The following is a 26,660-nucleotide window of genomic DNA, read 5'->3' as shown; positions in this document are numbered from 1 at the left end:
AAGTAAAATATATATCAATATTTCTGAAAAGGCATCTCAGATCTTCTTAACTGTTGGAATGTGTTCTCACTTCTGAGGTTGTGAGAATGATAAAGGTGACTGAGTGGAGTAGCTTGTGCAGTTCCAGAGTCACCTTCCTTGAAATGACTATTTCCTGCTTCCTTCTATTTACTGTTCGCCCATTCTATTCTTATTCTTTTCTTTCTTTTTTTTTTTTTTTTGATTTAAAAACAATTCCTCTTGTGGAAAAGGGAATAAAGGGAGTATTAAAAATAAAAATTGTCTGCAATTCTCTCACCCAGAGCAAATCACTCTTGACATTTTGCTGTATTTCCTTAGGCTTTAGTAAATGCAAATGTGGTTCTTTTTCCCTCATGGTTATAGATGATATATACAATTTTCTTTTCCACCTTTTTCCAACAAGTGTTTTCCTATTCTCCTTAACTCTTTTGTTTACCCCCGATGTTTAAATGACTGCAAATGTTATAATAATGTGCCGTAATTTACTGAGCCACCATACATTTATTAAGTTCATTCCACTTTTTTGTTATAAATAATGCATGGCAAACATCTTTTTGCATATTTCCTTTTGAGACTTTATCCCAGAGTTAGTTCTTCTGTACATTCATGCTAACTAAGGAATCCATCTATATTGTGTGTCTATTCATTTGGGATCTTTTCTTCCATGGAGAGTAGAAGAACATCATATATCAGAAGCTGCTTAAAATTAGACTTGTAAACATACACAGGAATATAACAAAGGATACTTTCTGTTTCAGGAAAAATAAGCCAGTTGATTTTTTTATTTATTTTTTTTTCTGTTTCTCTCAGACTTTTACATTAAAAATTCACTTGACTTGCCTTTTAGTTCTTTCTATAAATTGATAAAATGTAAATTAATCTCCTCATTCTCACTGTTCCCTGGATCTATTTAGGTATTGTACTACCTTTTAGGAGGCAGAGTACTGATCTCTTGTGGCTCTTTTAATTTCATGTTGAAGTGCTACAGGTGACTTTTGTTCCTTCAGTACTTCCCAGCTTTGGTTTGCAAGTTCTCCAGAGGATTATAAGAAAAATGGAATAACTCAGTGATGTCAGCCCTCTTTGTAACAAGGCAAATAAAAGTTATTTTTTTTAATTTATTTATCTTAAGGGGACAGTCTGGCCAGACAAATGAAGAATACATCAAACAATATAAAAATAGATCATTGTCTTTTGCCATTTTTGTTCTTTTTTTTTTCTTCTTCTTCTTTAGCTTTATTTCCTCTTGGGTACAACAGTGGCTCTGTCCTTGACTGTTCCAGTTTTTCCTTCCAACCCCTAAGTAGGGTCACTGAATGTTCTGCAGATAAACATTTTTAGCTATCACCCTCAGCCCATGGAGCCTAAGAACACTGTAACTGTGTGGGTAGGTCAGTGTCATGCCTTGGTTTCAAAGTCCCAGCTGTGGCTGGCTTCACCTTGCCCAGTGCCTTCAGTCTGTTATTTTTGTGTTCATTTTATCCCTTGATGCCTTCCATTTCCTCCATAAAACTTACCCAGTTAAGCCCAAGGCAGTCTCATGTTCATGGCTGGTAGACTACACTTCATGCATGCATGCATGTCTATTTTCATCCCCTTTTTTTTAAAAGATTTATTTATTTATTTATTTATTTATTTATTTATTTATTTATTTATTTAGAGCGAAAGAGAGGCAGAGACACAGGCAGAGAGAGAAGCGAGAGTGGCAGGCTCCATGCAAGGAGCCCGACGTGGGACTTGATCCCGGGTCTCCAGGATCAGACCCCAGGCCGCAGGCGGCGCTAAAACGCTGCGCCACCGGGGCTGCCCTTTCATCCCCCTTTTTTTTTTTAATTTTTTTTTAAATTTTTATTTATTTATGATAGTCACAGAGAGAGAGAGAGGCGCAGAGACATAGGCAGAGGGAGAAGCAGGCTCCATGCACCAGGAGCCCGATGTGGGATTCGATCCTGGGTCTTCAGGATCGCGCCCTGGGCCAAAGGCAGGCGCCAAACCACTGCGCCACCCAGGGATCCCTCATCCCCTTTTTTAATGGCAATTTTACTTGTTATTGAAATGATATAATTTAATTAAATATTAAGCAAACTGATGAATTATGTTTTAAAAAGTAGTTACTTTCATTAAACTTAATTTGAATGCTTAAGATAGACTCAAAGATGAATCATAAATAACTGCCAAATTAGCCATGAATGAGATACTAAAAGGATTTGGGGTAAAAAAAAAAAAAGTACATAAAGATCTGGAAAGATTCTGTACTTCCTAAATAAGTTCTTACTGTATTTTTTAAAATTTTGTTTTAAGATTTTATTTATTTATTCCTATAGATAGAGAGAGGCAGAGACACAGGCAGAGGGAGAAGCAGGCTCCATGCAGAGAGCCCGACGTGGGACTTGATCCAGGGTCTCCAGGATCACACCCTGGGCTGCAGGCGGCACTAAACCGCTGCACCACCGGAGCTGCCCTTTTTTAAAAATTTTTAATTATTTATTTTAGAGTGTACACACATGTGAGCAGGGATAGGAACAGAGAGAGAGGAACAAGCAGACTCCACGCTGAGCCTGACTCTGGACTCAATCTCATGACCCTAAGATCATGACCTGAGCCTAAATCAAGAGTCGGATGTTCAACTAACTGAGCCAGTCGCCCCAATTCTCACTGTATTTTAAAGAACCAGTGACTGAACTTCACAGTGATACATCCCCAAAGAAAGGACTTGGTCCTGAATCAAAGAATGAATGACATATGCAGTAAAACATTGAAGGTATGCGTATTTGTATGCATTTTCTCACACACTGTAAAGGCATTTTTAGTTCATTCACCACTAGTGCTGTTTACTTTGGATAAGGTGGATTTTGCTACAAATTATTCTATAATATTTATAATTGATGATACTCAAGCAAATTGTAATTAAATAGGTTTAACCAGTAAGTATTGCCATAGAGCTCACAGGCCTTCAATCTTGTTGTGTCAGTAAGACTGGAGAGTAGTTGGATATGGCTTTGCCTGTATACTTTCATAGTTGCCGTGTAAGAGTTAAATCAAAACCAGAGTAATTTACCTCACTCTTCTAGCCCTCCTAGATCCTGGGAGTCTTGCTGTTAAACCCAGCCTATGTGTGTCTGTTACTTGAGTTAGATCCTGCTGTGCTGTCTACTTGCTTGGGTTGCCTTTAGTTTCTTGAACTGTCTTGAACTGATGTGCTCAGGTTAATCTCTGTAGTTTCCATATCTGGCCATCCATAGTCTGGACTCTGTCACGGGTGAAACCTTGGTTCTGATAGCACCTTTAGAAAGTCACTATTTGGGGTGTCTGGGTGGCTTAGTCGGTGAAGTGTCTGCCTTCAGCTCAAAAGTCCCGGGATGGAGTCCCACATCTGGCTCCCTGCTTGGCAGGGCATCTGCTTCTCCCGCCACCCCTTCCCTGCTCATATTCATTCTCATTGTCTGTCTCCCCCGCCCCCCCGCCAATAAAATTTTTTTTTAAGAAATCACTATTTTATATGTTTAATTTTGGAAAGATGGAAATGTTATCTCTTTCATAAACCCCTATGGAAATGTTATCTCTTTCATAAACCCCTATCCTTCACTATAATTTTCACTAGAATGCTAATGCTATTTCTTTCATATACTGTACCCTTCACTAGGTTTTTTTTTAAGGTGCCTTTTTATTGAGGCAAACTATACATACAGAAAAGTGCACAAAAGTGTAGCACCCCATGAATATCACAAGATAAACACACCCATGGGTCCTCATTGTCTACTGGATATTGAAATTTCTGTCTCTGGTATTTATTTTATAAAGGGCCAGATAGTAAATATTTTATGTTTACAGACCATATGGTCTGCCTTTGTAGCAAAAACAGCCATAGAAAATACATAAACAAATGGCCATGGCTGGCTGTGCTCTAGTAAAACTTTTATTTATGGATATCAAAAGTCGGATGTCATATAATTTTCATCTGTCATAAAGTATTATTTTTCTTTTGATTTATTTTCAACCATTAAAAACGTAAAAAACCATTCTTAGGTTGTGGGCCATATGCAAACAAACAGCAGACCAGTTTGGACCCATGGACATAATTTGTTGACCCCTACTTTACAATATGGCACTAACCTACTTTTATTTTATGGCCCTGCTAATCCAGTCTATACACATCTAAATTAACATCATTATTATCTTCATCATCTAGCACATTCTCCTACAATCCATTCTCCTGCAATCATAAAACCCAGTCATCAGGACAATTTGCTATGTGAAGTTCAATGATAAAATTACCATGGTGTTTCTAGAATACATATTACCAACTTAGGATACAAATTTTAAAATGGATTCTTAACCTATGTAAATTTAAGCTTATAATATATGAGGTAATAACCATGAGTTACTCCGTAGTGGTTATATAGATCAAACCTAGATAATAGTGATTGATTACCTTTGTGTACTTTTTAGAAAATTTAGCTTTTCTGATATTTAACATTTTTAAATGATTCTAAGTTTAAGGGATTATATGGTATAGTTTATTAGTCATGAAATAACCTCTGTTGTGAGTCCTTTCCGGTATTGTTGAAAACCATTTATCATCACGCACATGTAGTATGTCAGAGGAAACAAATAATTAAGCCCCCATTTACAAGATCCACTTTGAATGAAGCACTTGGAAGATCTTGAGTGAGTAGGTCATTCTGCTAGTCTTCATGAGGTAGATGTAGGCTTTGTCTGCAAGGAGATTTTTGACAAACACTTGCAAAACTATCCTGCCAGATGAAATGTGACAGTTTCTAGAAGAAAGGGACAGAATACTGTGGGACTGTACACAGATGCCTGGTAGAGAAAAGTATGTTTTGAGTCTGATTTTGAAAATTCTGAAAAATTTTGAAAATTTCAAAGCCTACCGAAAAGTTGGAATAGTACAGTAAACACCCGTACACCTTCACCTAGAGCCAGCCACCAGTTATCAACATCTTGCCACATTTATCTTACTGTATGTATACATATGTCATTTTCTGTCTGTGTATTTTTTCTGCTAAACTATTTTAAAGTTTCAGAGATCATGACATTTCTTCTCAGCACTTCAACATGGGACTTCTAAGAACGAGGATACTCTTGTACTTTACTGTATACCATGGTCATGTTCAAGAAGTTTAATATTCTTACAGTAATATAATCAAATATGGAATTAATATTCAAATTTTCTAGTTGTCCTGATACCCTTTATTTTTTCCCCTCAATCAGAGATCTTATCAAAGATCATACATTTTATTTAATTTTATGGAGGTTTTGTTTTTTTGTTTTTTTGTTTTTAGATTTTATTTGAGAAAAAGCACAAGCAGAGGAAGGGGTGGAGAGAGAAGCAGTCTCCACTCTTAGCAGGGAATATATGTAGGGCTCGATCCCACGTCCCCGGAATCATGGCCTGAACCAAAGGCAGACACTTAACCACCCAAATACCCTGGGTTTTTAAAGTATCATTTAATCTAGACCTGTTACTGTTTTTTTTTTTTCTTTCACATTGACATTTTTGAAGAATTCAGTGTCTCATAATTTGAATTTGTGATTATTCATAATTCAGGTAAAACTTTTTAGTCAGGATACTACCTACTGAAGTGATGCTCTCTCAGTCTCAGGATATCACAAGCCTGTAGAGCTACTTTTTCCCCTTTGTAGTTCATTGGTAATCTCTGGGGTCATAGAGACTGAATATCCTGTTCCCTCAACCTGTTACCCAGGGATAGAATCTTTTTCTTTTTCACAATGTCTTAGGAACAGTAGTTTGTTTTTTTTGTTGTTTTTTTTTTTTTTTAAGATTTTATTTATTTGTTCATGAGAGACACAGAGAGGCAGAGAACACAGGTAGAGGGAGAAGCAGGCTCCCTGTAGGGAGCCTGATATGGGACTGGATCCCAGGACCCTGGGATCACGCCCTGAGCCAAAAGCAGATAGATGGTTAACCACTGAGCCACCAGGTGTCCCATGAAGAGTAGATTTTAAAAACATATTTCAAAATTCCAGTTATTGGCAAATATTTAAATTTAAGTATTTACACATTTTCTTAATGAAATACAATTGAAAGTTGGATTATAAGTATATTTCCTTACAGAATTTAAACATTACCATTTCATCAAGAGAAAGCAGAGTTAAGATCAAGTTTCCAAAGGCAAGGACCTGAGTTCAAATCTCGGTTTCATTCCTTCTTATGTGTACAGACTAAGCTTCAGTGTTTCTAAATGTAGAATGGGATGGTTGTGAGGATTAATAAGGTAGTATGTGTAGCACAGTTGGAGTTTTGCCCAATTCATAGTAACTACTATGATTGGCTCCTTAAGATTTTAAGTGCTAGCTTATTGTTAGGATTTTAGTAAGAGTAATATTATTTAGGGCATACCCGGTGGCGCGGCGGTTTAGCACCGCCTGCAGCCCGGGGTGTGATCCTGGAGACTCAGGATCGAGTCCCACATCAGGCTTCCTGTATGGAGCCTGCTTTCCCCTCTGCCTATGTCTCTGCCTCTCTCTCTGTGTGTCTCTCATGAATAAATAAATAAAATCTTTTAAAAAAAAGTAATATTATTTAATAATCATATAGACATAATCTTTATGAAAAATTAGTGACTTCAGATTATAGAAAAAATTAGGCATTTAGTTCTTTTACTCAAATTTATATGAAAATATAATTAGTTTCTCTTTTGTTCCCAGTGCAGTTGATTCATTTTAGTTTTTATACATTTATATATGCATTTCAGTTAAAAGTGGGTATTTTGCTAAAAGTGCTTTGGAAAGCTTACATTTGACTTGTGTGATGCTTTGCAGTCCTCCTGTAAGTACATCCTACTATGGGAAGGAGGCTCAGGCTCAAGAGATTGTACTGTTCCCCAAGATTAAAGTTAAATAATTGGATGAAAGCTTAATTTATATAGTGATAGCTTTACAAATCCACAGCTCAAAAACACATGGTGAAGTTTGAGGATAATAAAAACTCCTTTATTAAACAATCTGTGTGAGGATGAAATGAAGTTATTAGCAAGTGTAAAAGTTATCATTAACTATTAGGATTATATCAAAAACTCTCAGAGGCCAACTGAAATTGATTCCCACTGGACAAAATATGAACAATTTGAGCATCAGAAAGGATAACTGCAGTGTATTGAAACATATTAAATATCTTTAAACCGGGGAGCTCATAATGATACAGCAGAATCATTGCTAGAGTTTGTGCTGTGTCCCACATTGTATTACTCAGATACTGCATCACCAGGAGCTGACAGTGCACCTGTAGATAGATAGCTTCCAAACATCCTCAGTGCTCTACACTTTTAGGCTCAAAACTATACAGATACCATAATTCAGGCTCTGCCTAACAGTAACTTGTCAAAACTATACTTTCCCACATCTGGAAATTGTAGATTTCAGCTTTAATTTTATTGATACTATTTCTAGAGAGTTCTGACATGGTAAACTGACAAGATAATTACGCTATTTGATTTTACCAAACTGTTATTGATAGAAAGATGATGATTAGCTCCTTAAGATTTTAGAATAATGTATTTTTTGTGTAAAGATGCCATTAAAGAAGAATTTTAATGGTTTAGCCATTGAACACTTTCCCTTTATATACATATATTTTTAAATTGAGTTCTAAATAACACTTTCAGACATGTACAAAAATATGAAAAATTCTTAAATATTTTTTGTGTTTGGTGCATATATGGCTTTGTAATGGGCTAAAAAAAAATGGAACAGAGGCATTAATGGTTACTATGATCCAGAGGAGCTGTATAACTCTAAATTTTATTCTAATGACATGGTTGAGTTTGGACCAATATGATATTTTAGACTGAATGTCTTAGAAGAAGTCAGAATTCTCAAGTTGCTTGAGATTATTTGGTGTTTGTAACAGAAGAAGTTATTCACAATAATTTGTCTAAAATTCTGTGACTGGACTTGATTTGCTCACCCTATGAAAAACTATTTAAGTTGAAAATCATTGTGTTCATCATACTTCTAGAACTGGTCATTTAGAAAAGGAAGAAATATCTACCAGATATGTTTTGAGTTTGCTGAAGTGTGGGCTGTTACATGAACCTTCCTCCAAGTCCTTCCTTGCAGAGACACGGAATACTGATGACATCCAAGGGGATAGGATGTAAATTCTACCCTGACTCCTACTGCTACAGTTGAGAGGGGAAAGGTTATCCTTAAACTTGAAGCATTTAAGTCATTTGTGATGAATTTTCCATCAGGCAGAAAAAAAGGAATGATTACCAAAGATCACACCCTTGAGATAAATATGAGGTTATAGCTAACTTCTTATTTTCCTCAGGGGTGTAATTAAACAGACTTTTACGATTAAGGTTTTCAGGCATTGAAAAATGTTTACTGGAAAAAAAAATTGCTTCAGCTAGAGACATGATCAATCAGATACCGCTTACTGACTTTATTAAAGCTGTGTGTTTGTCATGAACTGCTTTCAGCATCTGTTTGACTCAGGGCATATCAACTTTAAAAGGAAGGTTGAAAAATAAAGACAAGTTACATATTTCTAAAGGGTCCAGATCCTAAATGATTCTGATTAGGCATACTTTCATAGACGAGAACATAGGATGTTGCTGACACTGTAGGTGTTCATACTTAGGTCTGGTTTTAGCTTGGGAATTTTAACAAATATTAAGATTGAGCTTCTAATCTTGGCTTTACTAGTATTTGGCCTTAAGTCACTTAACTTTTCTGTCCCCCTTCCTTTTTTAAATATTAAAATGAAACTAGATACTAACTAGGGAGGTCTACAGCCCTTCTAGTTTTAAAATTATCTGATTGAGGGTACCTGGGTCACTCAGTTAAGTGTCTGCCTTTGGCTCAGATCATCATCCCAGGGTCCTGAGATCGAGCCTTGCGTTGGGCTCCCTGCTCAGCAGGGAGTCTGTTCCTCCCTCTCCCTCTGCTGCTCCCCGTTTGTGCTCGCTCTCTCTCTCAAATAAAATCTAGGAAAAAATTATCTGATTGTCTATTTTAAGAAATACAGCTTGACACATTCAGTTTAATTGAATAAATATTCGAATAAGTATTTATTGGGAATTGAGTCCACATAAGGAATTCTACATAGGCACAAGGAATGCAGAGAAGTGATGTCCTCCCAGCCCCCTGGAAACTCCCAAACTGAAACTGAAGAGGGGACTGGGTGTGGGGCGGGGTTTGCAGAAGTAAGAGAAGCAGCTTGTAAACAGACAACTCTAAGAGATGATATTCTGGAAAAGACTTCTGCAGAAATGCAGATAACCACTAAAGACATCAACCCTGTACCTCCCAATCTAAAATAAGGGTCCCTATTATACTGCTTGAAGTGCTTTTTCATCATAGCACTTGTCACACTTTGTAATGGTATGTTTCTGTGTGATTATTTTCTTAAAGTCCCCTTCCTTTCTAGACTAGAAGGTCCCTGAGAACTGAAACTGGCGAGTTACTGTTCACCGTGGTGTGCACAGGACCTTAGCAGAGAGTCTGGAAGACGATAGACATTTATTAAGTACCCATTGACTTGCAGGAAAGAGCATGCAGGGGATGATTCTGCCTGAGAGGGGGAGTCCAAGGAGAGCTTGGGAGAGAAAGAGGCAGCATTTAGGTTCACAGGAAGCATTTAGACCCAAGTGAGTAGTAAGCCTGATGCCTGGATGTGAGTGCCCTGGTGTGAGTGTGCCCAGGAAAGAGAGTATAGGCTGACAACACATCTTGTGCCATACACTCAAGGTGCCTGGTCTGTCTAAGCCAGGGAGCAAGAAGTCTAGGATTCTGTGCAGGCTAATAAACATGTGAGCATAGTATGATTATGCAAACATATGTAGGTTCTCCTGTCATTGATAAAATCCAAACTCATTTAAAAGCATTCATGAATTTGTACTACTTTTTATCTTACACAGTTTCTCATCAGCCGTTAACTAAAATCACAACAGTATCTTTAAAAGACCTGTGATTTTTTTTTTTTTTTTTTTTGGCCTGTGACTTTTTTTTTTTTAAACTTTTTTTTTTTTTTTATAAATTAATTTTTATTGGTGTTCAATTTACCAACATACAGAATAACACCCAGTGCTCATCCCATCAAGTGTCCCCCTCAGTGCCCGTCACCCATTCACCCCCACCCCCCGCCCTCCTCCCCCTCCACCACCCCTAGTTCATTTCCCAGAGTTAGAAGTCTTTATGTTCTGTCTCCCTTTCTGATATTTCTCACACATTTCTTCTCCCTTCCCTTATATTCCCTTTCGCTATTATTCCTATTCCCCAAATGAATGAGAACATACACTGTTTGTCCTTCTCCGGTTACTGTGGCCAAGTTCAAAAAGGGTGTTGCCTGAGTTCTTCTCTGGGATTTTGATGGAATCTTGTCTCACATTTAGATCTTTCATCTATTTTGAGTTTATCTTTGTGTATGGTGCAAGAGAGTGGTCCAGTTTCATTCTTCTGCATGTGGATGTCCAATTTTCCCAGCACCATTTATTGAAGAGACTGTCTTTCTTCTAGTGGATCGTCTTTCCTCCTTTATCGTATATTAGTTGAGCATAAAGTTCAGGGTCCACTTCTGGGTTCTCTGTTCTGTTCCAAGAACCACGAAGACAGATTAAGGCAAATAAATGACACTCTAAGGAAGAAAAACCTACGTTTAATTGGGGTTCCCGAGGGCGCCGAAAGGGACAGAGGGCCAGAATATGTATTTGAACAAATCCTAGCTGAAAACTTTCCCAATCTGGGAAGGGAAACAGGCATTCAGATCCAGGAAATAGAGAGATCCCCCCCTAAAATCAATAAAAACCGTTCAACACCTCGACATCTAATAGTGAAGCTTGCAAATTCCAAAGATAAAGAGAAGATCCTTTTTTTTTTAAACTTTAAAAAGGGATTATCTGGGCAGCGCCCAGATAATCAGTGGTTTAGCGCCACCTTCAGTCCAGGGCGTGATCCTGGAAACCCGGATCGAGTCCCACGTCGGGCTCCCTGCATGGAGCCTGCTTCTCCCTCTGCCTGTGTCTCTGCCTCTCTCTGTCTCTCATGAATAAATAAATCTTTAAGAAATCTTTAAAAAAAAATAAAAAAGGATTATCTATACTTTACTATAGATATTGGAGAGCCTGTAAGGGGTTTTAAGCAGAACGATGACACAGTCCATTCTCTGTTGGCAGTTGGAGGATGGATGGATTCAGTGCAGGAGAACTTGGAGTCTGTCGGTTGCTGTGGTCCAGCTGAGGATGGCTCTGCCTCAGGCAGGGGCAGAGCCCTTGACTCTCCCTGCCACTTTGCAAGCAAAAGCCTCAAACGTGACAAAGCAAACACCTAATCTGATTCTTCTTCCTAGTACAGGGAAGGCCAGATTTAATACACAGACACAGACACGCACGCATGCACAAATATTCATGAATATTTGTGAATATCTAATCTTTAACAGAAATTAAACAGCTTTGGGTTTTACATTTTCATTTTCTCTTATTGTCTTTGTCTTTCATTCTCTTTTTTTCTTCATCCTTTTCAACTTATGACCCTTCAGTTTGAAATTAAATTTGGGCTGTAAGTTGACTCCCTGAATCTTTTCTTCACAAGCCTTCTTTGTATTTTCTAGAAGAAAAAAGATTAACCCAGGGTTTCCAAAATAAAAGCAAAGATTGTGATTAAAACTGAATTGGAATCTTTATTCTCTATTATTTGCTAATAGTAAAATAAATAGCCCAGTCTTAAGGAAGCTTTAACATAAGTCCCGGAGCCTTTGCAAACCCTTGGATTTTAATTAAAGAAACACAGAATACCATCACTTTCTGTTTGTCAGTGGAAAAAATATGTATTTTTAAATTTTCAAAGCTTAGCCTAGCAGCACATGGAGTACATCTGTTGGCTCTCAGAATTTGGGGAACACAAATGGATTCAGATGTTTAGGCCCTTTGTCTTCACTGGTCTCTGCTCACCTCGCCAACTGAGCGTGGCACAATCCAAACACAGTTTCTGAAAACAGAGCAGCTAGAGTTACTTCTCAAGCACTCTCTTGGGGACTGATAAAGTCAATCTCTGTTTATGTAATGAAATCAGGGAGCAAGGGGTCTGCTGTAGTACTTTGTGGATGGGATTGCACTGGTGTTGTCTTTCAGGGAAAAGACTGGATTTAATAAGCCCTTGTTCTTACTTTCTCTGGAGGTACAGCCCACTCTAATGGATTATTTTGAACTATTTTTGTTGATGTCATTTTAGAGCTTCTCTTTAAGCAATTGGTTTTAGTAAAATCAATAGGTGTATCGTGGAAAAGTTGAGATACTGGTATCAACTTTACCTGATAAAGACTTTTAAATGTCTGGTAAATCTTTCTTCTTTGTTCAGTGCTACTGGGGTTTACTCTGTGTGTGTGTATGCATACGTGTGCGCGCACACACACGTGTGTGATTTAAATAATACTGTCTTTTTAGTGTTCTTACATTTTAATTTAACTTGAACTTTTAAAATAAACTGTGCTGGTTTATCCTCTCCTCAAATACTTGCGAAATCCTTCGTATTTTTCAAAATATTTATAAAGTATTCTTGAGAGTGAAATCTCATAAAGATCTTTGCTTCAGGACCAGAGTTCAAAGGAAAGTCCGTTTGGTTTTAATTTGAAAACTGTAAAAACAAAATACCCTCAAAATGGCAGGGTGTGAATTGGTAACTTCAATTTTATTGCAATCTGCCAAGCCCATCCCCAGATGTTTCCAATTAAAAACCAAGAATGCTAACTTGGGTGAATATCATATGAAAGCATTTCTTTACTTTTCTCTGATTTTTTTTCTGAGAAAAATAAGTCTCAAATCCTTTAACTCTAATTAAAGAAATAACTTCTCATTTGCATGTTTAAACTCAATATAAAGACAAATGTAATATTATTCAGAGAGAATTCTTTCTTATATGTCAGATTTGCAAACATTTGCAGTCCTGAATGCACATGAGTTCATATATATCTTATAAAGGCCAAAAAAAAAAAAAAAGAAAAAAAAAAGGCTTTTAAGTGATGTTGGAGCCCTTTAGAAATTAGAATCATTTATTTCTGGGTTCGCTATAATCAAAGAATAGACCTTTTAATACTGTACATTTATTTAAAAAGGGGTAGTGATAAGCTATTTTTTACTATACATTCAATAGTAAGTGCTTCTGTAGGGATCTAAGAAGATGTAAAAACATAAAGCAGAATGTAATTTTGAAATTGTCAATTTCATGACATTTCTCCAGATAATACCAAGTTACAGTAGGGTCCATTCATGAACTTCAAAGTTACTTCGAATATATTGTTCTGTATTAAGAAGAAAGCTATATGCTGGTAATAAATTTGAATTTATGGAAACGGGCACTTGTTCAGAGAAAAGATGGAGTTAGCCTTTATAACTAACCTAACATTTTGAATGGAAAGCTGAAGAGACATTTATTTTTGAAGTGTCCACAAATCACACACAGGATCACTTACTAATCTGTGGGGCTGAACCGGTTGTTTCCCATTTCATTTCCTATTTGGTGAAATTATGACGGACACGTATTTGGGAGCTCAGGAGGGAGACGGCCATATAAGTCTTGGATCTGTTTGTGCTTTTGGTAAGTGCCTAACTTTTTTTTCCAAACATGGTGCGACTCAGACTGACACGCTACAGAAGAGACCTCTGGTTGAATAGCTGGTTGTCTCATCCTTGTGTTTGATCAGCAGCTTGTGTATAGTCCTCATTCTTCCAAGTATCACAGCCATGTTGCAGCTCTTTCGTGCTTCCCCGGCACCTTGCGCCCACTCCCCTGCATTTACCCCTGCCTACCATAGTTACTGAAACACGGCTTCCCTTTTCCCCAACAGATCGTGAGTGCGTCACAAGGCTCATTCCATCCTTTCATCTTTGATGATGAGTGAAGTCTGTGCCTTTTGAACCGAGTTGTGATTTTTAAGGTTTTTAGAACTTACTTTGAAAATCCTTTAAAAATATTTTAAAATTTAGGTATAGAAGGAGGATGGGAATCATAAGTTTAGTTCTAAGTTCATTACCAGAACCGTTGAATTAGATCACTACCATTACATGATCTTACTGTTTCATTTGCACAATAAAAATGGTGTCTGTTTTCATTACCTTTGTCATTTATTCTGAGATTGAGCTCCTGTGACGTGCAGAATCATGAAGACTATGTTCTTTTTTTTTTTTTTTTAAGATTTTTATTTATTTGAGAGAGGGAGAACACAGCAGGTAGGGGGAAGACAGGGAGAAGCTGGACGGCCTGCTGAGTGGGAAGCCTGACATTGGGGCTCAATCCCAGGACCCCAGGATCATGACCTGAGTCAAAGTCAGCTGCTTGGGGCACCCCATGAGACTATGTTCTTAAATGCTAAGAGGGCTGTTGTCCTTGTTCCTTGTCATCACCAAAGTGACACTGCTGAACTCTGGGTAGATGAAGAGGCTTTCTCTCAAGTCATGTTTCCTCCTCCTTTTCTAAAATGAAACTTAGTATGAAAAGCTATGCATTTCTTTAAAAGAAAGTGTGTGCTGATGAAATAAAGAAAGGAATATTTTCAGCTTTGAGAGGGGGGAAAAAACTAAATCGGCATCAACTAGTAGTTTCTAACCTTCTTGAGTATGAGAACTTTTTAATTTCAGTAACTCTTCCAGTAACTCTGCCATGATAATGTACTTTGAGTTTGAGTCTTCAGTGATAAATCACAGCATTCCCAAGGTTGGGAACTGTTTCTATACGGTAGAAATGAAGTGGGGCTGCATCATAAATACAAGTTCAGCAAACACTGGTGGATCCGTGCATGCCATGTTAATGTGCAAGGAGACATATTTAAGTGACCTCCACTGTGTTTAGGGAGGGAAGTAGAAGAGGCATGGGCCCAGTGTCCTGCATTCATTGTTTGTTCATCCAACAGTTATTTACTGAGCAGATTTTGGGATATGTCAGTAAACAAATCAGACTAAAACTCCTAACCCTTTGTTCTAGCAGTGAGTTTCCTGTAGATCTAATAAATAAGTAAATTAACAAGAGTGTTAGAAGGTGGCAAGTCTTATGGAAGAAAAATAGGGGGGATAGGTGGGGTTCGCTGAGATGACATTTCAGCAAAAACTTAAAAGTGGTTGACAGTCCCAGCAATATCTGTAGGACCAGAAGAGAAAACAGTCAGAAGCCCTGAGGCGGGAGCAGGCTTGATGTGTTCTGGGAGCAACAGTGTGGCCAGGGTGGAATGACGAAGAGGGAAAAAGTCCTGGAAGACAAGCTAGAAAGGTAACGGGCCACGTTCTAGGGCCTTGTAGGCTGTGTTGTGGCTTTGGGTTTTACTCTGCCTCTAATAGGAAGTGTGGCAATGTAAACAAATACTCCATTTTAAAATGAATTGCCGGTAGATTTAATGGTTGCCAGGGACTTGCAGGGAGAGGGCTTGGGAAGTGACTACTAATGGGTCCGCTTTTTTTTTTTTTTAGAATGATAAAAATATTATGGAATTAGGTAGTCATGTTGATTGGGGTAACCTTGCAAAATATACATAAACACAGTGGAATTGTACACTTTAAAAAGGTGAATCTTAAGATATGTGAATTGCGTCTCAAAAAAATGACCAAAAGAAAGGATTGATTGCCATGGGTTGCTAGAACCTTTTTTTTTTTTTGCCCTTCCTCCATCTACTTAATGTTGCTTTTGCCTTCAAAGATCCAGGTTTCTAACTAGTTATACCTTAACTTAAGGGAAAGTCTCTTAGTGTTGTTGGGTGCGTTTTCATTAGAAATAAAGAATGTTAATCTATTTTAAAGTATCCTTGCCAAAATTGTTAATGATTGTGAAATCAGATTTTTCCAGATACTTAACCCTTTTTATATGCTCTTTATATACCTGTGTCACTTTTATTTGGTAAGAAATGAAAGCAAGATGTTTTTAACCTCTAGTTATCAAAATGGATGTAATTTTTAATTTGAATTTTGATTAGTATGTTTTGCTTAACTAAGCTAGTCTCCTTATAGTTTATTTTGTGATTTTTTTATAGGGTAGAAAATTAGATCAATATGATAATGTTATTCAAATTATGGTCTAAAGCATGCAAGTGAAAGGAATGCCTGTTCATTCCATTGACCAAAAACCAAAATTGTATGATCTCCTTTTCCAGAAGAAGCAGTTATTTTTAAAGGAAATCGAGCAGGAAATGTATTTAGCTAGTTTTTTTCCCCTACTGTTTTCGATTTAACTTTGGAATTTCCTTGTATTTCAATATATGACAACCCAGTAAAATTGATGGAAATATTATGACCATATTTTAATTTATTCTCTTTTTTTGGTGGGGGTATAAGTATAATTTAGGTTTTACAAGTAGTCTAAGTAGTTTTCTTTAAACAAAGTGAAATCAGGGAATAAAATCATTAAATTGAATACTGAATACTGCTGAGCATTCTGAGCAACATATTCACCCTTCTTTGACAACTCAAAATGTAGAGGCACTTAGTTGTTGGTTGTTTTTCCTCTTGTTTTCCAGTCCAGAACAGTTCGTAAACAGCTACAGAAGTTACAACAGCTGGTGAAGCCGTAGCTCCCAGAGGTTGCTGAACTTATTTCCCTTTAAGGACTTTGAATGGAGTGGTTATCCCTTCCCAGAAACACATAATTAATAGTAAGGAATAGGCATTCCATCTTCTAATTTTAGGCTTTTTAGAAGATAGATTTTACCTTTCCCAGGCTTCTTAATCTTGAACTGTATCATCCTCCCCCGGGGCTTCCCCTCTTGAAATAGGTGCCTTTGCTTGGTAACATTTCATGGGGTGCTGTCCTTGTTGGGGGGGAGAGTTGAGATGGTGTGTGGAGTCTGAAGCTTATCTTCTAAAATTATAGATCGAGTTGCAAGAATGCTCAAAAAAATTTTAAGATAAGCCCTGTCAGACCAATTACATTTTCAAAATTTTGAGTACTTGAGAAATCTATGGTAACTCTGATTTCTTCTTATTTACAAAGAGTCAGCACCCTAGGAAAGAATTAATCTGCTTTTACCTCATTGTTCCAGGATGAATGAATGTACTTAGAGGATGATTAAATATTTTTTCTTCTGACTACGGGGAAAGTATGTCCAAATCCTTAAGTAATTACATTCTTAGCACAGACATTTCTCATTTTCTTACATTGGCTGCAAAGGCAGGGTAGATTTCAAGCCTCTGCGTTTTTCATTTGTGTGGTGGCGACTTTAAATTGAGCCTTAAGCACTTTGGTCTCCTAACGCTCAACCAGCTAATGTTAGAAATGTAAGAAGGCATAACATTTCAGAGTGGTTTATTTCGTAAAACTTTTTGTATTCTTTGGTGGCCTGAGAGAATATTTGATATGAAACACTGAGATAAGCCTATTACTTTGGAGAAAAATAATGTTTTAATCTAATCTTAAGAACTTGATTTCGGATGATGAGCATAAGTCAAAAGTGTATACATTTGTGACTTCAGTGAGATAAACGAAGTATTTAAATAGTTAAAAAGGGACACCTGGGTGGCTTAGTGGTTGAGCGGCTGCCTTTTGCTCTGGTCATTATCCTAGGATCTAGTCCCACATCAGGCTCCCCACAGGGAGCCTACTTCTCGCTCTGCCTACGTCTCTGCCTCTCTCTCTGTGTCTCTCATGAATAAATAAATAAAATCTTAAAAAATATATAGAGTTAAAAAGAGGGGTGCCTGGGTGGCTGAGTCGGTCAAGGGTCTGCCTTCAGCTCAGGTCATGATCCCAGAGTCCTGGGATTAAGCCCTGCATCAGGCTTCTTGATTGGTGGGGGGTCTGCTTCTCCCTCTCCCTCTGCCCCCCTACTCATGCTTACTCTGTCTCTAATGCTTTCTCTTTCTCTTTCAAATAAATAATCTTTAAAAAATAGTTTAAAAGAAAATCTCTGACCCACTGTTATGAACAAGTATTGCCTGAAAAGAATATTGTGAAAATTTAGGAACTTTGAACTACTGTACACAGTTACACTTTCTTCTTCTACTACTTTTTTTTTTTTTTTTTTTTTTTTTTTAAGAGAGAGGGGTTGAGGTGGGAGGGGAGAGGGAAAAAGAGCCTCAAACAGACTCCATGCTTAGTGAGTGAGCCCAACTCGGGGCTTGATGTTATGACCCTGAGATCATGATCTGAACTGAAATCAGGAGTCAGACACTTAACCACCTGAGCTACCCAGGCACCCTCTTGCTTTCTTATGTTCACTTCATCTTTGTCCAGGTCCGTCACTGCCAGTAGATCGTGAGTTATCTAGAGGCATGCATTTTTTTTTAGACTTTATTTATTCATTCCTAAGAGACACAGAAAGAGAGGTAGAGACATAGGCAGAGGGAGAAGCAGGCTCCCTCTGGGGAGCCTGAAGTGGAACCCAATCCCAGGACCCCGGGATCATGACGTGAGCTGAAGGCAGACGTTCAACCACTGAGCCACCCAGGTGCCCCTAGAGGCATGCGTTTATTTGTTCATCATTTTATTCCTAGCATCTAGTGTCTGTTGAATAGTGAGGATTCGTTTCCTGTTCAGTGACTGAATATTTTTGAATGTCAGCGTCATTGCTAAATTCAGGCACTGGGTTCAGGTGTCTGTGGATGAATCTGCCTATCTGCATGGAATCTGTTTAATCCTTTAAAGACTTCTAAGGTGGGACATCTGCGCCTGCTTCTCCCTCTGCCTGTCTCTGCTTCCCCCCCCCACCCCCGTTTCTCATGAATACATAAATAAAATCTTAAAAAAAAAAAAAGACTTCAAAGGTGATGCTTGACTGCCTTCCCCCACCTTGCCCCCAAGTATTTGATCTGTGCATTTTAGCCAGTCATCATTCAGTTCTCCCTTAAATGAGAAAATGGTATTATCTGTATGTTTTGGGTTGCTTTTAACCTAAGATGATACATATATATTCTTTTTACTAACATTCTTGGGATTCTCTGCTTTTATGTCCTGCCATCACAATAGACAAAATACACCGTAATATTTTTATTAGTTTCCTTGTTCATAATAATATTTTTGTACTAAGTACAGAATTTTATTTTATTTTTAAGATTTTATTTAAGTAATGTCTACACCCATCATGAGGCTCAAACTCATGATCCTGAGATTGAGTTGCATCCTAAATCAGCCAGATGCCCCCTAAGTACAGAATTATAGAAAAATTAAGCAGAAAGAGCCAGAAGATTCTGCAAATGGAGAGCAGTGATAGAGGGATGGTTAGATCTACTAGAAATGAAATATAATATCAAGCTTTAATAGTTAAAACTGTGTGGCACTGACACATGAATAGACAGATCAGTATATCAAAATAAATAGAAAGTGCTGAAAGAGATCTAAATGTGTATGGAAATTTAGTAAGTTATCAAAAAGACATTTAAATCAGTGGGGGGAAACGATGGTTCTAAAATGATATGAGGCCACTTGGTAACATCTGAAAGAAATTAGGTTAGATCCTTTTCTTATACCTTACACCAAAATAAATTCCAGATGGAGCATAAATGTAAATGTAAAATTATGAAACCATAAAAGTACTAGAAAAAACATGTAAATGTTTTTATAATATTTGGGTGATAGTGACTTTTAAGAATTATATTGCAAAACTCAGACACCATTTTAAACAGTGATGAATTTGACCACTTATCAGATTTCTACATGGTGAAAGAAAATGGCATACAGAGTCAAAAGACCCATAAACTAGGAAGTACAACATATTTTGCAAACTAAGAGTGAATTTACTTACTATATAAAGAGTTTTTCAAATAATACCAGAAATCTAACAACAGAGTGGGCCAACATTATGGAAAAGGAAATACAAATTGCTTTAAACATATGGAAAGCTTTGTGATGCAAATAAAAACGACAATGAAATGCCATTTCTCAGATTGGCAGAGATTGAAAGTTTCAATTGTATACTGTGTTGGTAAGGATGTGGGGAAACGAACACTTCTGTCCATATGTTGCTAATGGAAATGTAAAATGGCACAACTTCTATGGAAAATAGTTTTATGCTATAAAATGTAAAAACCCTGACACGCATCAATTCCAATTCAAGGAATTTATCCTAGACATGCCCACAAATGATACATGTCCAAGAATATTTATATTTTCCCAAATGGTTATACCATTTTAAACCTGCAGTATCCATGTTCTGCATAATCCAAATCCTTGCCAGAACTTGTTATTCAGTCTTTTTAATGTTAGCCATTCTAGTAGGTGTGCAGTGATATGTTACTGCTTCAATTTACATTTCTGCTAACTAATGTTGAATATGTTTTCAGGTGCTTATTAGGCACTTATGTATATTCATCTATATTTGGTGCCTTTTTTTAAAAAATGAATTTTTTATTCTTGAGCTAAGTTTTTTTTTTATGTGTTTTGGACACAGATCTTTTTTCCAGTATATGTTTTGTTAATATTTCCTATTAGTCTTGGCTTGCCCATTTATTTTCTTAAAATTTTTTTGAAAAACAGTATATAATTTTCATGAAGCCCAGTTCATCATAGTTTGTTGTGTTTTTTTGTTGTTGTTATGGTTAATGCTTTTTTGAAATGGCTAACACTGAGAGTATCTTTGTATACTCCAAGGTGAAGAAAATGTACTCCTTTTTTTCCTCTGTAAAAGTTTTATATTTTTACTTTTATACTATTAAGCTTTCTTCCCCTCATCAGATTTTCAAAATGGTCTATAATCCAAAATGAAAATAAAGAAGATTTAAATGCATTGCTTTACTTATTTGTCTTTTAAGATTTTATTTATTTATTCATAAGAGACAGAAAGAGGCAGAGATATAGGCAGAGGGAGAACCAGGCTCCCTGTGGGGAGCCCACTTCAGGACTCTATCTCAGGACCCCGGGATCACACCCTGAACCGAAGGCAGATGCTCAACCATTGAGCCACCCAGGCATCCCTAAATGCATTGCTTTAGACTGTTTTTCAGATTTGTCAATATGGTCAGCATCACATCAAGCTGCTGCTTTCTTTCCACCAAGAAAACAGTTTCTGAATTAATGGAGAGAATGATGTTGCTTTTGATAAGATAGACCTCACTGAATACCAGGCTTCACTGAACCTACTAATTGTGAATCCATCTTTAACAAGTCCTATGTTAGGTCCAATTTTCATGTTGGGTGAGTACATGGACTGCCTGGAGCTGCCCCTTACTGGTGGCCTTTCCAGCTCCAGGGCCGTGAGGCGGCAGCAATGCCGTGAACAGTCTGGGAAGGTCAAGGTCAAGCACCTGAGTTCTAGTCTCCCTCCTGTCATGCTTTCTCCCTTAGCCAGTAAGCATTCCCATCTCATCTCGAATATAGCCTGAAACATGAATTTTGAGGCCTCATAGAATCTGTCCCAACCCGCCCTTCCATTTCTGCAGTACCCCGCTACTTCCTGTTCCTCAGGATGATCTTATACCAGGACCCACTCTGCGTCCTTATTTATCCTGTTCCCTTCCTCTAGAGTGTTCTTATTTCTTTTCATCCTGCCCTAGACTTAACTCCAGTCATCTGTTAAATCCCCAATAAAACTCCACATCCCCCTTGACCTCTCTCGCTGCCTCTCCCACAGGAGCTGGTTTGCACACACTTTTCTCATGTACACTCTTCCCCCATTTGCTTGCGGACTTCTGGATGCTTCGAGTGCTGGGAGGGTGTGGTGTTCCTTGTATATCTGAGTGAGGCTTCCTATAGTGACCTGCATATAGCAGGCAGTTTACAGAGTGCCTGTCTGATGTAAAGGTATGTAACAGTGTTGGGTCTGTGGCAGCAATATTCTTTGTAAAGGGTTTTTTGCACTAGATTGTGTTTTTCAAACTCTGAGGCTGTGACCCACTTGCCGTTTGTAAAAGCAGTATTTATGGTTCAGTTGCATCATATAAAAAAAATGAAATGGAGTAGGATAGGAAGTAAAAGATTACATAACACGGGTAAACATTTTATAGTAAAAAGTTGTTTCTACTTCTATATTTGCAGTAATGTTTATTACTAGGTTATGATGTAAAGTGTATTTCTTACTGTGCATTGTGCTAGACAGAATTGGAAAACACCATACTGGATTTTAACCTCCATCATAAATTGAAATTCAGAATTTTAGAGAAGAGATACATAAATTTTAATTAACTTTGATACTTCTGAAAATTTTCACTGAATGATTTCACTTAATTTGTGCCATCTCCTGTTGATTATCTACCAAATTACCTATAGGCAAAGGATTTTTTTCTTTAGTAGCTAGTGTATAGTCTTTGTTTTATATTTGGGTATATAATTGGATTATAAATTATAAATCATTTTTGCTAAAATGGCATTTTTGAAGAAACTTGAGAGTGTTATTATCTTAGAGGTTTGCCTATAATTTCTGGAATGTTTTTTTAAACTTTATTTACATTTACCAGTTTAGATTTTTCGTGGAAGTTCCTTGACAAAACAGTACTTTTTAATACATTAGCATGGAATGATTATTATCAACCGAGTCTATAAATGAAAACATCCTGAAATTCCATTTTGGAAAAGAAGTTTGCTCCTGATGAAATTGTAATGCTTTCATACGTGAAAAGACATTTCACTTTGATTTCAAACCTGGGTATTCTCTGCAATCAGCTCAGCAAGGATTGTATATTAAGTATTTTTTCCAAAAGAAAGTAGAAACTTGAATCTTCCAGATAGTGATGCATCGCAAATAGTGATGCATTACTGTTAGAGAGTTTTTGAATCAAATGTGCATCTTGAGATGGGAAAGCAGTTCCTAGAGTTGCTTAGTGTTTACAGGAAAGCTGTTTCTGGTTGACTTAGTTTAAATTGGTCATTAAAATCTCTCCTAGAACTCTGGAACCTTGTAACCAGGAGGTTACTATGTTTTTAATGTCTGTTTTTTTTCCTTCACTTCTCTTTAGGGTCAGTATAGACCTTCTGATTTGTTGTGTCCTGAGACGTATGTTTGGGTGCCCATTGAGCAGTGCCTGTCTTCACTTGAGAACTCAAAGTACTGCCGTTTCAACCAGGACCCAGAAGCAGGTATGTTCAGAGCAGAGCTCTGCTGGGAATCATTAACAATGTTTTTGGGTTCCATGTGTGTGGCTTTGTCTCTTCATAAGGTCCAGGTGGTTCTTTATTTATTGTAGAATATGCATGAGTGTGTGCATGTGTGGTGTGTGTATGCGTAAGACAGGGAGATACCAAGTGTGCATGCACTTGGTATCACCCTCACTTTTGGAAATAAATGCAGAAACCTCATGTGCTTCTGCTCCTTACTTACCCATCTTCTTCTGTTGTTAGTTAAATGCTTTGAGGGCTGATAACCACTTTCCATTTCTCTTGTTCCCAATGCATAAGAATTGTTCACTAGATGGTTTAGTTGAAGTAAAGAAGATAGAAATACCACTTGGGCTGAATAAAGTTGTGGAATGGCTTCCTGAGGGCCAACAGGTTGGAATGGGTTTTGTGACAATACTTTCTTATTCTTGTGTGTGTGTGTGTGTGTGTGTGTGTGTGTGTGTGTGTGTGTGTGAGAGAGAGAGAGAGAGAGAGAGAGAGAGAGAGAGAGAATACTTTCTTGACTTTCTTCTTACATTTCTGGTGCTTCTCCTTCTCTGTCCCTCCTTCCCCTTCCTGTGCAGTCCAGGCCCAGCCATATTTGATCTCCATATTCCCCATATGGATACTCTGTGCACTAGTAGTAGGCACAGACTAAAAGTATAGCCCCAGGCCCAGACTTCCTATATTTGCATCCTGGTTCCATCATCAGCCTGTAAATTTTGTGCCCTTAGGCAGTTTCATCATCTTCCTGGCCTCAGATTCCTGACCTTCAAAATCAAGATAATAATAGAACGTACCTTATTGAGCTGTAATGAGGATCAAAAGAAGATAAACATCCTGAGAATAGCCCCATATTATTGCTGAGTTGGTGGTTACTAGGCAGATTAGCATGCTGTGTCTCGTACACTGTGCCACAGGCTTTTGTCTGCATCTGCCTTTATTTGATCTGATTCCTGTCTCCAAAAAAATGTCCAATTCTATTCACCTCCCTTTTGTCTAGATCCCCCTCAGTTTATAGCAGTCCGCCTCCACAGCCCTCCCTGCATTCCACTGTGGCTTTGTTCATCACATGTGAGTTGTGATACTCTCGTGATGGATTGCATCAAGTTCCTGTGCGTGGTTGTCCTCAGACTGAAGTTCCCGGGTGTTCCCCTGTGTGCTTCACTGGGTTCTGAGTCCTCCCAGCCCACCAGATGAGATGCCTGATGCACAATTAGGAATAAAATATTTTTTATCTAGTCATCTGTGGTCTCATCTTGGAAAGAAATCAGAAAAGAGAAGTGGAAAGGCCAGGAGAGGGGAAGAGAATAAATGGAAAAATCAAATAGGACAAAGGGACAAGAAAAGAAATGCAGTAATTTCTTCTGTTCTAGGATGTACATTTTTTTCCTCCACAAATCAGGTTTTTTTTTTTCTTTCATGTTACATTGTATTTTGATACATCCTTGAAAAGCTGTTATGAATCAAGAGTGGACACTTCTCACACATGACGATAGTTTAGAATCTGATGAAGATGTGGCCCTAGGGACCCACTTGACTCATATGCTAGGCTCCCCAAGATCACCCCCAGGTTACCTAGATATTTAGGTTCATAGAACAACTATGGTTTTATAGTTCTTGCACCTTCAATTGTTAATTAGAATTTCATTATTTATAAGTAAAATTACACCTGACTGATCAAACAGATATGTTGCTTAAAAACAGACCTTGAATTTGTCAATTAGTGTTTGAGTCAGGCTCAAAGCAAAAAGCAATATTAAGTAGTTCGGAGAAAAACACATACTTTAATCCACTGTCCCCTCATAAATTTTTTTTCCTTTTTTGCAAATTTTCTCAAGGGCAGCTCAGAACCATTCCCCTATGGTGAAAACTTTTAACCATCTTCACTGCATTATTTCATGTTCACATACAAAAATGTCTAAGTTCCTTCCAACTAAATAATATGATTGTGAATTGGTTTCTGACTCCCAAACTTAAGACACAGTTTCACCTTCCTCCTTTTCTTTCCTTTTTGATCTATTTTAAAGGTTTCTTCTTTTGTATAATACCTGGAAATTTAGGCTATCACAAGCTCTCTCTCCTTGTTTTATAAAGTTGAAAAGATAACTAAATAATTTCCATGTATTGAAGGGACATTCGAGTGAAGATTCATTCGTGGTTAATAGGTTCTAAATTCATTTCCAAAGTATGCACAAATGAGCGTCTCATGTTAGCAGTATGACACTGGTGAGTGAAGAGTACATAGCAAGTTCTCCTTCTGTAATCTATTAAATTACATTTCTTATGGCACAAGCTTTAGCTCTTAATATTCATTGTTTAGAATTTATTGACAAAAGTCAGAGGAGTAAATTCCAAGAGTAGTGCTTCAAAGAAAAGGAAGATACTTTTCCACATGCTGAATCTTTGGAAATTTCAAGGGAACACCATACAGTTTTATCAGTATTGAATATCACAGTCCAGACACTATTTGAAATCAGACTTCTATCCTGTGGTTTTAGGAAATTAAAATGCAGTTACATGCTGGAATGTATTGAGCATGCTGTGAAACATTGTCATTTGAGATGTAAATGGCAATCGTGAGAAACTACTCTCTTCTCTTGGGCCAGTTTTACTTTTACGTGACCCAAACTCTGACTCACACAAAATACAGAGCTTAATATGGACACCATGGTTAGTCGGCATGGTGCTTTTTTTTTTTTTCCTCCACTAAATCGTGTTTCTCCTCCCAGCTGTTCAGTAGTTAAATTTCTCTGGAGAAGGCACAGCTGATCACCACAGGTCTCTGTAAAACAGAGCTTGGCTACAAGGTGCATCAGGGCCACTTGTAAGAAAAATCACATTTCCCTCTATTCTGTATTGGTGTAAGCTTCTGGAAATCCTATTCCCCCCTGCCCTCGACCTCCCACTCCTCCACATCCCACATTTTGGAGGTTTGGGTTATATGGTTATTTGCTTAACTAGGAAATCTGCATAACGGTAAAAACCTGTTGTATTTGCTGCTTTAATGTATGGTGGGGGGAGGGCCTGACAAACTGAAGCAACTTGAAAAACTCTTAAGACGTCCTTTTGTTCATAAATAGGTCCTTTGTTTTTGAATTCAGGACCTCTGCTGACTATAAAGAAAGGATTTTAGAAGTTTCTCACATAATTTTTAAGTAACAGTCTATTAGATTGCTTATTGAATTGATGAATATGTATAGAATTCCAAAATTCTTCGATGCAGTTAAATTTTGCTTTTCTTGTTTAAATTATCTTTTAAAAATATTTACTGGGAACAGTAGAAGATATATCCAAATCCATAAAACCACTGGTAAGAAATTGAAATGACCCTATTGTGTCTCTGTACAGCAGTAATCACTATCATTGTTTTCATGCTCTCCATCTGATCTTTTTTTTTCCTGCATACATCTGTGTACATTTTTTAAAAACAGAGCAAGAATCATGCTTCACACTTTTGTTGTTTTTTTCTTTTGCTGAATGCTCTGTGTTGCTTCTTCCTTTTTAGTAAGGTAAAAAACTACTTGACTAGTGATTTGGGGATTCATCGGACAAATGCCACTACTTGGGTGATAGGCAGTGTCAAAACACAGATATTTACAAGCGGCATTGACAGAGTAAACCAGATGTTTTGGAGTTGGTTTTAGAACCATGATAAA

General features: G+C 37.5%; 1 protein-coding gene across 3 annotated transcripts in view; it reads left to right on the top strand.

Moving 5' to 3' along the window:
• ATE1 (arginyltransferase 1) overlaps positions 1 to 26,660 on the top strand; it is a 163,038-nt gene that overhangs the window by 95,059 nt on the left and 41,319 nt on the right. For all 3 annotated transcript variants that reach the window (XM_055300196.1, XM_055300195.1, XM_055300194.1), the window contains exon 11: positions 22,863 to 22,983. In XM_055300196.1, coding sequence (XP_055156171.1) covers positions 22,863 to 22,983 — 121 coding nt within the window. The remainder of the gene's footprint in view (positions 1 to 22,862; positions 22,984 to 26,660) is intronic.

The sequence above is a fragment of the Nyctereutes procyonoides genome, unplaced genomic scaffold (genome assembly GCF_905146905.1).
Source record: "Nyctereutes procyonoides isolate TBG_1078 unplaced genomic scaffold, NYPRO_anot_genome, whole genome shotgun sequence".
NCBI classification, from domain to species: domain Eukaryota; kingdom Metazoa; phylum Chordata; class Mammalia; order Carnivora; family Canidae; genus Nyctereutes; species Nyctereutes procyonoides.
The sequence above is the reverse complement of the archived record's forward strand: the minus strand, read 5'-3'. Positions and strand labels throughout refer to the sequence as shown.